At 41.9% G+C, this 12,315-nt stretch overlaps 1 protein-coding gene across 2 annotated transcripts; it reads right to left on the bottom strand.

Moving 5' to 3' along the window:
• Positions 1 to 4,265: 4,265 nt before the first annotated feature.
• LOC102706934 (sphingoid long-chain bases kinase 1-like) lies at positions 4,266 to 11,290 on the bottom strand. Of its 2 annotated transcripts, none has more exons than XM_006652531.3 (9): positions 10,877 to 11,290; positions 9,132 to 9,658; positions 8,675 to 9,031; positions 7,463 to 7,556; positions 7,328 to 7,365; positions 7,102 to 7,248; positions 6,856 to 6,955; positions 5,145 to 6,097; positions 4,266 to 4,643 (listed from the first exon to the last, which is right to left on the bottom strand). In XM_006652531.3, exons 2-9 carry the CDS (start codon positions 9,537 to 9,539, stop codon positions 4,494 to 4,496), a joined length of 2,247 nt encoding a protein of 748 aa, XP_006652594.1. In that variant the 5' UTR covers positions 9,540 to 9,658; positions 10,877 to 11,290; the 3' UTR covers positions 4,266 to 4,493. The 2 variants fall into 2 exon arrangements, with proteins under 2 accessions (XP_006652594.1, XP_015692174.1); XM_015836688.2 differs by lacking the exon at positions 10,877 to 11,290 and adding an exon at positions 10,105 to 10,200.
• Positions 11,291 to 12,315: the final 1,025 nt, after the last annotated feature.

The following is a 12,315-nucleotide window of genomic DNA, read 5'->3' as shown; positions in this document are numbered from 1 at the left end:
GGGGCCGACGCATGCGCGTCGGAAGTAGTGTGTAGAGCGAGCCAGCGCGCGCGGCGTCGCGGTGCCGGGTCTCTTTTCGGCTTGATCTGCAGTAACCTGCTGCTTGTTTACGTACCAACGAGACAGTGGTGGGGGTAACTGGATGAGAGACAGATCTGGCTAGGTGATATTGTGATGATATTTGTTCCGGTCCAACAAAGAGTATCTCGAGTTATTAAATCATTGATCTAGCTGAGTAGTATGTGTGCTGTTAGATCGTAACGATTAGAAAAAAATTTGGTACCGTGAGGTATTTTTTTTAGACGGTAAAATTGCTCTACTGTGACAACCACCACTTCGATGATCTATCCGATCCGATTTAGTGCGACGAGGAGAGCTTATCTCGATGGATCATTATCCGTTACCGGTAAATTTTCTCCTAAAAAAGTGGTTCGTTGTTCCCAGCCTCCTGTCCGATCCATACGTGTTGGAGTAGATCAGGTAAGTTAAAAGGTGGTGATCCAATGTGTTGGATGACCTTTACCTTCGATCTGGAGGAGTTCGACGGCCGGGGATAATCAAGCCGCGATCGCGCTAGCGAACGAGAGTTTAACTTAGAAAGAACCGCGAACAATTCGGGCAACAGGAGCACGTCAGTACGAGGCCTCAGGCCACCAACTTGATAACCCAACGAAACCACACCACGTCGACCTTTTTTTTGTCCAAGGATTAATTCATTCATTAATTAAAGACAAATTAAACTGTGGAAGTTCAACTACCACGTTGATAATTAGCAACCATTAATGAGTAATGACGAGACTAGCCAGTTAAGCTACAGTTTTCTGGGGGAAATATATACAGCCGTGGCGGTGGTAGTTCGTCCCGTCAAGAAAGGATTTGATAATTGGACTTCCGGCTGGCTTAGATAGCATAGCTTGTCTAGCTCGCTAGCGCGGCGCGTCCACAGGCAGGCATGCTTCCGTGCCGGGAGAGGAGATCGAGACGGCATTGCTTTGCCCGCGTCGGCGTCGCGCACGCGGTGGCGAGGCGCTCGGCGCGGTAGCTGTCCGTGGGTCACACCACGATTAATCACGGCTATAGCTACAGCTGCGCAGGGCGGGAGAGGTGTGCAAGGTGAAGGAAACGGCGCGTGTGGCAGTTAATTCTGTGGGCGCTAGCCTAAGCTGATGCTGATCAGTAGTGATGACTGATCAGCCGGGACCAGAAGGGGTGGCGGGAGGAGGAGGAGAGCGCGCGCGCGGCGGCGGGGCCCGCGCGCGCGAGCGCGGGGACAGACGTCGACGGGCGTGGCCGCGCAGCGGCGGACACACGGCGGCGCGCGAGTGGTGGCGGGGAGAGGCGGGTCAGCGTCGCCCCGGGTACTCGTGGCTGGTGCGCGCGTGGGCGTCCGCGGCGTGGGGACGGGGCGGTGAGGGCGAAAGCCTCGCGCCCGCGGCCGCGTGGCCACAACTTCCCCGTTTTCTTTTCGGTCACGCCCGCGCCTGCCCAATTTCGCAAGCTGACGCTCTCCCTGGCTACGACTCCTCCCCGCTACCACTGCTGCATGCGTCGCTGCTCTGGGCTTAATTCTCGATTTCTCGGTGGTCCTGGACAGAAACCAACCCGTGCATCCGCTTGATAGTTCGGCCTCTTAACATGGATCAGTTAAACGATCCGATCCATAGGCAATGGGACGAGGAGGATTGAACGATCGGATCGATGACTGTTTCCTTATCTTTTTTGTTCACGCTTTCTTCTTTGCGAACTACAAATACAAGCCGGGTTTTCTGGAGCGACTAATCTTGCGAGTTGCGTAACACGAGACTCTTGAAGATCACATGGCAAAATCATGTATTCTAATCCGCACGACATATCTATATAGTAATACAAGGCATTTTCTCAGTAAATTCAAAACTAAAGTTAGTCCAGCCAGTTGAAGAAACGCACGTTTGCTAAGTGGCCCGTCCAGTTATACTGAAAAAGCATAGCTGGCCCCTTTGCAGAATTGCGCTAAATCGCACTGACCATTAGAAGTTTGTAAGATTATCATAGTTGATTAGCTGGCCCTACCAGATTGCTTGTGCTATGCCCTCTTATTCCATCGTTTGAGTTGACCTCTAACAGTGGTTAACTTTTTCTAATCAAGGAGGCGTTGCGTATTAAAGAAACATATCTCAAACTCGACGTGGAATTTGCTGTCGACCTAGCCTCCGACTCTCCGAGGAGAAGAATACACCGGCTGAAACTAAAATAGATACATTTTTACACGTTAAGTTCAGTATTAATTATAGGTTTTTCATTCGTGCATCTTTCTTGGTCTCTTATTCATGCACATGTGTGCCTCGACATTTTCCGGATGCAAACTGACGATTCAATGCATCGATTCATGTCCAGGACTAACAGAGGCAAAAAATAAATAAATTTGTATCCGACATTCAAAAATATTTACGAGCGTCTAAAAAACAAAAATAAATATGTTTGCAAGCAGAACCCACGTGTTACAGGCCCAAACTGATTATGGTCTCACAATAAATCATGCCAACGAAGTTATAAAACAAGTCTCAATGCACAGTTTCATCTCATATTTCTCAAGTGTTACATCAATTTTTTGTTAAGTTTCTTGATAAAACATCATTTCTCAGTGTACAGTTTTATCTCATAGTTTTAAAGGACTAGACACAATATTAAACATTTATATGAGATTGTGATCAAACGTACATATAAATTATATAGTCACCGGCGCTCACCAGTAACTAATGGTGCGGCGGTGTAAGCAGTGAAGCGGTGGGTCTCCTTCTAGCGGCAATGCCTCGTGGGATGGAAGACGGGCGTCGGTGAGGACCGTGAGGTGTGGCAACGGAGAGCAGCACGGCCCAAACGCACATGCAGTGGTTCGGCATAGGCGGCAGGGAGCCGCATGGCCTAGGTGCGCGGGCGTCCGGGAGGCATGCAATCAGCTAGGAGCGGCGCACAGCCTCGCACGTAAAAGCATATAAATGCCAGATTAATCATTCCAAGTGATATCATATGGACTCCAAAATAAAATATATGTTCGATACATGAGACCATATATTAATGTTTTGTAGGTAACTATTATATGAATTGACTATTAGATGAATTATAGATGAATTGAAGCTAGTGGTTAGCTATACTATTGAACTTGCTCTTAGGCATGTGCTCCTAAGTTATATGTAACATTTCCTAGAGAAAAAAACGTCATGCATTAGTTACATGCAACAAATACAAGACATAAAAAATAGTGTATTAAATGTTTGCAGACAAGCAAGTAGACTATCCATTATACAACTTACCTCTGTTTGACTATCTGGGTATATTAAATAGATAACAATTATCTACACCGTTGTACATACCCTAAGGCGGCGGGAGGTGCGCGGGCGATGTAAGGATCACACGTGGAAGGATTTTGGCTAGGATGCGTTCGACTTCTCCGCATAGGATCACAAAAATCTAGTTCAGATGAAACTTTTTGCTCTCATTGTTGTTTCATCGTGGAAACAAGACCAACAATGTTTTGTCCCGATGAAACTCCCATAAAATAAATATACTCACTACTATTAATTCATTGCCACGTCATCTGTTTTTACTGATGGTAGTGTACTATTCAGAGTATTTTTCCTATCCTTAAGTAGGTACCATGAGGTACCACTGTTTTCGAAATAATTAACTTTTTGCTACTCTTATAAAAGATGCTAACATATTTACCACTGTATCCACATGTCATAGACACATGATACCCCACATGTCATAGATAGCAGGTGATAAATATGTTATGTGTCATTTGGAAGAGTGGCAAAAAATTAAATGCCTCACTGTTTTCTATGCAATTTTACATAAAAATGTTTTCTATGTAATTTTACATAAAAAACAGTGACATATCACAATACTTCGGATGAGAAAAATGCTCTACTATTAAATATGGATAAAACCCTTGAGACTAGCCTAAAAACATCTCCACGGTAATGCTAACACATTTTTCTCAAAACTTTTATTAGGTTTAATAAAAAAATATTAGGCATAAAAATTAAACCATGCTTCAAAAGAAGTCAACAACCAAATAACCTGTATTAAAAACACATATTTCTAACCCAAATTTCGGATACAAGAACTGATTTTAGACATGTATAGATTAAGAATAAACTTAGAAACTTGTTGAAGATATGTTTTCTAGCCTAATTCCCAAAATTCAGTTTTACTTATTAATTTTAGGCACCTTCTAGGGATTCCCTAGGCTGGAAACGAAAGATGTGACGGAGGAAAACAAGATAAATGAAAAGAATCAAGGTATTTTCCTATAATCACTCGAATATACAGAAGCATCACAACATTGTTTGTTCAGTCCAAATTCTCGAGGTCTGCACGTTCTGAACCCACTCACACCCCCCATTAGCAAGTAACGAGATATAGACAACTCAAAAAAAGCAAAATCAGTTGTTCAAGTGGAAACAGAAAATACAGTGCCTCAAAAACTCGAAATTCAACAAATTTTACAGCACTTAAGTAGATTGTCTGCTCTGCCGGCCAATAAGCATGCATTGCTCTCGTAGCAGGGAGCAAAGTATATGTCCCTTGACGCGGCAAAGCTCGCCGTCTATCCCACACCCATTATGCGTATTTGCACCAGGTTTAAGCTTGACAGACTTTACCTGTGTCAACGTCAGATAACGAGTTAGACATTATTTTTACTAGAAGGAAATATAGTTAGGCAGAAAATAAAATGGCCAGATCATGTCTTGACAAACTATTCACTATTGTCTTAATTTAGGATAAGTCTCACTGGTCCATGATCAGAGCCGACATAAATGCCTAGACATAGGCCTAACAGGTGGAGACAGTCAACCATACGGCTATTGAAATAACAAAAAGTAAAATGCACTGCAGACTGCTGTTCTTGAGAGCCCAAGGTTCATGAAAGAAGACAGATATTTATGAGCATATTGATACAACCTTTCAACAAAAAGCAGAACATCGATATTGGAATATGTTTCTTTTCAGAATGCATTCAACTATGAACAGGTTAATTTGTTGCCAACATAATTTCTTTCAGATGTCCTATAAGTAGTAAATAGGTGTTTAGAGATTTTGGCACTGGCACTTGAATGAAAAATGCCATGTCTGCGAAGCATAACAAAAAGTTTGCATGTTACCTTCACATATTCCACATAAGGCAAAGAAAGGTGACGACCAAATTGAAGTAGTATGAAAAATTTCAACAACTTCCATCTACCCCTTCCACCAACTAAAAGCAAGTCTAAGGTGTTGTCATCGTGGTTGGCTTTTGGTGCAATAACCTGTGAACTCAAACTTTGCACTGTCTTGCATGAATGGTTGCAAACTAGGACACCAAGAAAGTGCCCTTTCCTGACTACCCATTTATCATCCAAATTTGGCACAAGTTCCACTGATGGTCCAATTTCATTATCTTCTAGTGGTCCAGGGAGTTCAATCGGGTGGTCAGACTCCCAGGTTACCTCTGTATCCCATTTTGGTCCAGTGTCCCACTTTGGTTCAGAGTCCCAAATGGGTCCTGGATCTGAAATTGTTGAGGAAATGTCCTCCTTGTCATGCATTGATGGGGCTGCCCAAGATAATCGTGTATCTGTAGTCGTGACACCAACGGAATTTCTCTCAGTTCTTGTTTTAGACCTGGTTCTTGGCCAGAATGATCCGTGATGTGGTTGAGGGTGTAAAACTTCTTCTGGTTCTGAAACAATGTTGCTTCTGCCCAGAGAAAGGCGTTTTGCTTTTGGATCAAGACCACGAACATACTCTGACGGTTCAGTACTTGCTGCTGTGCTACCTGATGTATCAATGTCCCCTAGTGACATACGACTTGGAGTCATAATTGAGTCAATACTTGACAAACTGGAAGCCCGTGGAATTCCTTCTCTTTTTGACCGACTGCGCGTTACATTGGTATAAATATCAGACACAGCATTGTCTTGTCCAGTACCTTTTCCATGGCCAGACATCTCCTTTGACGAAGGAAGATACTCTAACTCATAGAAATAGCTTGGCAGGCAAAAAAATTTCAGGATTCCAGCCACAAAATATCGAAGAGGACCAAATTTCTTTTGATATTTCTCAGAAAGTTCCAGGACTGCAGCAAAGTAGTAGTTTTTTCAGCTTATTGAACTTGCTCAGTGTTATACTACTACACTACATTGCACTGCCACAAATACTGGAATGCGGATAGATAAAGTACTCAATTTTAATGAGCAGTCATCGAAGAAAAAAAGATGAGCAAATTGACCAGGAGAAGAATACAAGTTATCTCAAATTTACCAGTTAAGAATATAATAAGATAACTTGCATGTTGCCAAGTGTGTGCAATGATGATTAGATTTAGCACAGCTATGGTCTGCAACTGAGCATGCGTTTTGGGTAAACCAAAAGTATTTTATGCTCCCGTCACTTCGCCTATGCTTATACATATCCGTACGGCTTATTAGAAACCAAAAAATATTTTGCCGGTAAAACTTTTATATACATGTCCTTAATGATTCAAAAGCAAATGTTGTAAAATAAATTGCAATGAAAGAAATCATAAAATTGATTCCAAAATTAAGTTTCAAATTCAAATTTTGGCTTACAACCATAAGTCGATGAGGGTGTTAATAATTATCACATCCTGAAAATACTGTTGTCAGCTAAAAGTTTACCGATGTTCCAATACAACTTACGAAGCACTTAAAATTTAAAGATTTATGAAAAGAAAATGGGAATGCAAGGTCTAGGAATGGGGAATTTAATGCATATGCAACTTTTGTGGCCTTAGGATACCGATGCCATACAGTATACATGAAAACCGAAAAGGAACAACAATACTGAAGAGCAAATGTCTAGTAAAGAAGTTACCATCACTAACAAAACCATAGTATGAAACAGTTGTGCCGAAGTGTATTAGTCCCGATTGGATCCACTCAACAGCCAATATGTCTAGGGCAGTAAAGCCACCCTGTTACCAAGGAAAAGGTCTTTTAGTGATAATCTAGTTCCAGATAAAATTAACTGAAAATCCATAAGGGCAATTTTGAAAATTCTCTCTTCCTGCAAGATGAGGCCATAACAAATTCCTATTGTAAGCTATAACAGTAGGCATACCTTAACAATTAGTAATGATGCTGAAATAGGATCTTTAACTCCCAAAACAGTCCAAACAAGTGAATTGTCAGATCCTGCTGGGATTATTCCAACTGGAATTGATACAGCTTCTGCTCTATCAGTTCTACTGAGAAGACCGTTGAAGACCTGCAGAGCTATAAATGTTCAGCTAGCCTTTAAGTTTTCTAAATGTCATTAAACCATATTATGGTCATCAGGGACAAACCTCATTTACAATGCCATCACCACCTACACAAACAATTCCTACAAAACATTTTTAAGGCATCATCAATTTGACCAGTTGAAATGGTTGATGTGCTGACCTACATAAACTACTTAGCTACATCTGTGTAGTTTATACCATCAGGGAATGAGCGAAAATCAAATGAAGATGCAAGCGATTTAGCGTGACCAGCATGAGTAGTTTTCACTACTTCCATGTGAAAACCTGCAAGCTACATCAGAAGATAGAAAATTAGTAGATGGAAATAAACAATATGTGAACTTACACATGCAGAATTAAAACAGGATAACAGAAAAAAAAAACCAAGGTGAGAAATGTGCGTGGATAAAACCAATCAAAACAATCCATTAGAAAATATATAAGAGATGAGGTGAGTAAGTCAGCTTGATTCCTTTTATTTTTTTTTAAAAAAAGAAGGCATCTCAAATGAGGCTTATAAACTGGGTGTGCCAGGGGAAATGGGGTTAAATAATCCCCCATAATCTTTTGTTAATAAGTTTTACCCAGATTTATGTCCAGCTCTGTTGATGCATTCACAATTGAATCCTTTACTACTAAAGAATCACATGGAGGCCCAGGTAAAAGTTTTGTGGAACTACTAAAATAGGAATGTATGATGTCCCATCACATGTATAAATTGGTACTTGGTAGATCAAACAAAAAACATAAACTAACCATTTGGAAATCTAACCATGAATCATCTTTTATATGTTTTAAAATTCAGCATTTCAGGTTGGAACTAAAAATCTATTAAAAAGAAAAATGACATGCTTTTCGTGAGTTTTTCACCATTGAAACTAAAATTCCATTACCAAGGAAAAAAAATACACCGAACATTCCTCTTTAGATGGCACTAAAGAATCTTCATAGTCAAACAATCTGTATACATTAACCATCAATCTGTTTAGAAGTATCTAGATTACTCATGAGAACTATAGAAACTTTATACATAGAAGTATCTAGATGGCACTAATGTATATAGAAGTATCTATATACATTAACTATATCAATAGATTTGAAACATAAATACTCTCATATAACTATAGAAACTTTAGGTTGTAACAACATTAAGTTCTATAGAGTAGAATTCAAAGCAGCACATCATAGACCATGAAACAACCAATTAATTCAATATAAAAAAGAGCAAAGGTACTATTCTATTCCTCATGATGTCCCCTCAAGATTAAACACTGAATAGTTGAAAGAAAAGGTTCAAGACAAAAGTTTATCACCAAGAAGAATAATAGACACAAATAGTTAGCCAAACTATATGTTGCTTACTGCAGTGCGAAAAGTAGAAGCTTACACTATGACAGTATCAGAAGGTACCTTAAAAATAGGTTCTGCTTTGTCATGGAAAACTTTGCATGATCTACCATGTCCAGACCGAGGGTTCAATATAACAAGTATTCTTGGTGGAGTTCTACATTTGATGGGTGGGTAGTCAAATAAAGCACCACTGAGGGGACCATCAGGGTCTTGCTCGGTACTGGATGTTGGAGGGAGAGGTATTATGTTAGCATATATGTTTTGTTCGGCAAAGCATGTTACCCATGAAATGGCCTCCTCTACAGTAGGAGCTATAAACCGTAGGTCCTTCCGAACTCTCTGTGTCCTTCCAAACAAATACTTGTTAGAAGGGTATGCATGCACAATAAAATGTTGGACGCCAGAACTGTAAGATACCTACCAGCACATAAAACAAATCATCAAACATAACTGGTTAGCCCAAGTGGATCAAATAACAATAGAATTATGATAATGTTTCTGGGTCGCTGAAACTTACAGAGATGACATCCTCAAGAGTGAGTAAAGAGGAACCCCATATTAGGGCTTTACTTGTGAGTCTTACATCAGTTGTATCGGCTTTCCCATTTGCTGAAATTTGATCTCCTGTAATTCTATTTTTCTTGTCAAAAACGAGTTTTCCAGAATATATTTCATAACCGGAGAAATTAGACTTCTCATCCACCACATCATTCTTTTGCTCACTATTTTTTGCTTTCTTGGAATCTTTATTGTCAAAAACCAAGTGTTTCTGCTTTGAAGATTTTGATTTGCCCTTTTTCTCTGGAAATACAGTTGGCGAAGATTGTTGCCCTGCTGACTTTTGAGAACGCCGACTACCAGAGCGGCGACTGGATTTCTGGGATGAGCTTCTGGAAGTAGGATTTTCTAGATCAGTTACTTCCATCTCTTTCTTTTGAAGAGGGCTTCAGAACATCGGTATAGGTAAGGAAGTTGGCATGACCTCATAGGTGTATGAGATCATGGCATCAATGCCATGTTAAAGATGCTAATTACTAAAAAAACCTGCAACAAAAGGAAAGCAGAAGTATAAGATACAGCTGGCTTGTACATATGCATCACTTGTTGACCAAACGCAAGCAGCTGTTGAGGAAAAATGAGCACATCCGAGCTTCATCTCCACAGATAACTAAGAAGGTAGTCACAAAAGGCTAGCACCACAACAGCTTGGGTCTAAAGAAAAACTCCTCAAAGGGTTGAAGTACTGAGAGCCTGAAACACTTCTCCAACTAATAAACTTCTGATAAATATTAAAATATTTACATGGTGATTTCCTATCATCTAACAAATGAACTTCTACTCTATGCTTAACTGTGTGCATGCTTATTTTAGAACAAATTAACTTCTAACATTTGTATTCATGTGCTGCATTTGAGCCACTAACCTAAGTATTACAGTTCTCAATTATTGATAGTTCATATGACATGCTGATAGCATCCGTAGTTCTGTACCTCATGTTTAAATTAGGTCATCGCCATGCTCTAGAAGATGGCATTACGATGAGTCATCACATAGGCTATGGTTCTGCAATTCATTTGCCTTCCTTTAGAGGGAAATACCTGGACACTTACAGGAACATAAACTATTTCACAAATTCATCAGTTCAGCCCTCAAACATACTTCTAGAATGCTTAATAGCTTACAGCTAAACCATAGATATACAGATGCTGTCAGCACTCAGTTCCCTGATATTTGCAACTGCCAAGTAGACTGCATGAGCATTATCAAGTAGAACGTGACACTGAATTCTCAAGCATCGGCAATCAAATGATGAGCTGCGTAATACAGAAAACTGTACTTCGAGTGTAGTAGGCTGCGAAGTTCAAAATCGAGCATAGGTTGATACCAGAAACAGATCTCTATGACTACAAATTAATAAAAATATGTTTATAGGTGACCATAGAAGTCTAAATTGTTTGGTTTCATAAGGGTCTACGCGAGCACATATATGGAGGTCTTAGCGCACGAATAGCAACTAAGAAGTATGGGCACCAGATCTCGATTAGCATAATTCGAATGTCAAAAGGCAGGCGCACCAATCCACTATTTGCCAGGGCTAGAGGGAGAAACACGACGAGCAATCAATCAGCTAAACTAACGCACCTAACACACACACAGGTTGAACCGCACGAAGAGCATCAGGCGGATCGAAGGCGAAGCCACCCAGCGAGGCGTACTAAATTACCCCCCCTGGACACGATCAGATCGGGAGGCGGAACTCACCTGGGTCCTGGGGACGCAAGCCCTCGTCTCCCGCCGCCGGCAGCAGATCGAACCGTCGGCCCCGGTCACGGGCGGGGGGAGCCGCGGCGCGAGCTCTCGCGGTCGCGGGGCTGGGGACAGCAGAGAGGCGACCCCGAGAGCTGGCAGGCGGTGGTGGTAGGAGGAAGAGGAGGATCCGGACGCGGAGGCGACGGTGGGGGGTTGATTGGATGGTGGACGCCGGGGTGGGGGGGAGGGTGGTTCGTTCGATGGGTTTTGGCGTGCCCGCTCGCAGCGAGGAGACGAGGGGAAAAGAATGGCGTGGCGGACACTAGGCGGCGTTGTTCCGGCCTGCGCTGCTGCTGTTGTGGTTGAGGGGGTAGAAGCCCGGTGGAAACGAGACGGTGCCGCCGTTTCCTCTGTTCTGCTCCGCTCTTTTCTCCCCCCGCACTGGTATTCCTGTTTTGGAGAGTGCGTGCTAGCTTTTGTTCAGTAGATGCCCATTGGAAACCTGACGAGCCAGTCCAGAAAGCGATGTTACAAGAAGTGGATGATGAGATGCTCGGCTTAGGATGGATTTTACTCCCCCAATCACGCCTACGATGGAACGACCGGACTGACCTGCAAAAAAAAATCTCAGTGGACACCGACAGATTGACCACTTGTTCGTGCATGTAATAGGATATAGAACAGACGCTCGCGAAACAGTAGAAAATTTCAATTGGGGCAACAAAGCTGTGACTGGGTAGCAGTAGAAGTTAGTGCCCGAATTAACCAAACATTTCGTGGCTGAAATATCCAGTTTATGGCTTGGTTGGATCTAGTCCAACTTGGCTGGTTCATCTTTGGTCTAAAAAGGTGGTCGTGGTGACGTTGGCGATTTGGCATACGTTCTTTAACGGTGAAGGTCTTAGAAAATGGGGGCGCAGGAAAATCATGGCTTTATTTCCCATCAATAAAAGCTCAAAAGCTAATAATGTGGTGCGACTTTAGCTCACCTTGTTCATTCCAGTCTTGTCTTTTTTATATACAAGTCCGGTGGCTCAAAGAAAGTACTTTAATTCCTTCTAGAGAATGATTAGAAATAACGGATTCCAGCTCTCAAAGGTCGTAACTGAGGGAGCTATGTCGACATAGGAAATTATTCCTTGGCTATACATACGGCCCGTCAGTCCGTCACAGCTGGGCTTACTTCACAGGCCCATTGGACTCTCTCCACACGATTTCTCTTGTTTTTTCTTGCCTTTGCGAATAAGCCCAAGTTAAACGTCACCTTGGTGCACGGCCCAATTATTTTGGACCGGAAAATTGCTTAAGCCTTGCTTAACATACAAGGGGATACAGAATAAGCACTAGCATAGTTTTTTTCTCGTTGCTGATGCTAAATGCACACAATAAACTTCGATCAATCCTTTTTGGTGCCGGATCAGGGCACATATGAGCTGTGGAGTCGTGACGCC

This window comes from Oryza brachyantha, chromosome 4 (genome assembly GCF_000231095.2).
Source record: "Oryza brachyantha chromosome 4, ObraRS2, whole genome shotgun sequence".
In the NCBI taxonomy this organism is placed as follows: Eukaryota; Viridiplantae; Streptophyta; class Magnoliopsida; order Poales; family Poaceae; genus Oryza; species Oryza brachyantha.
Note: the sequence above shows the minus strand (reverse complement) of the source record. Positions and strands in the feature narration are given on the sequence as shown.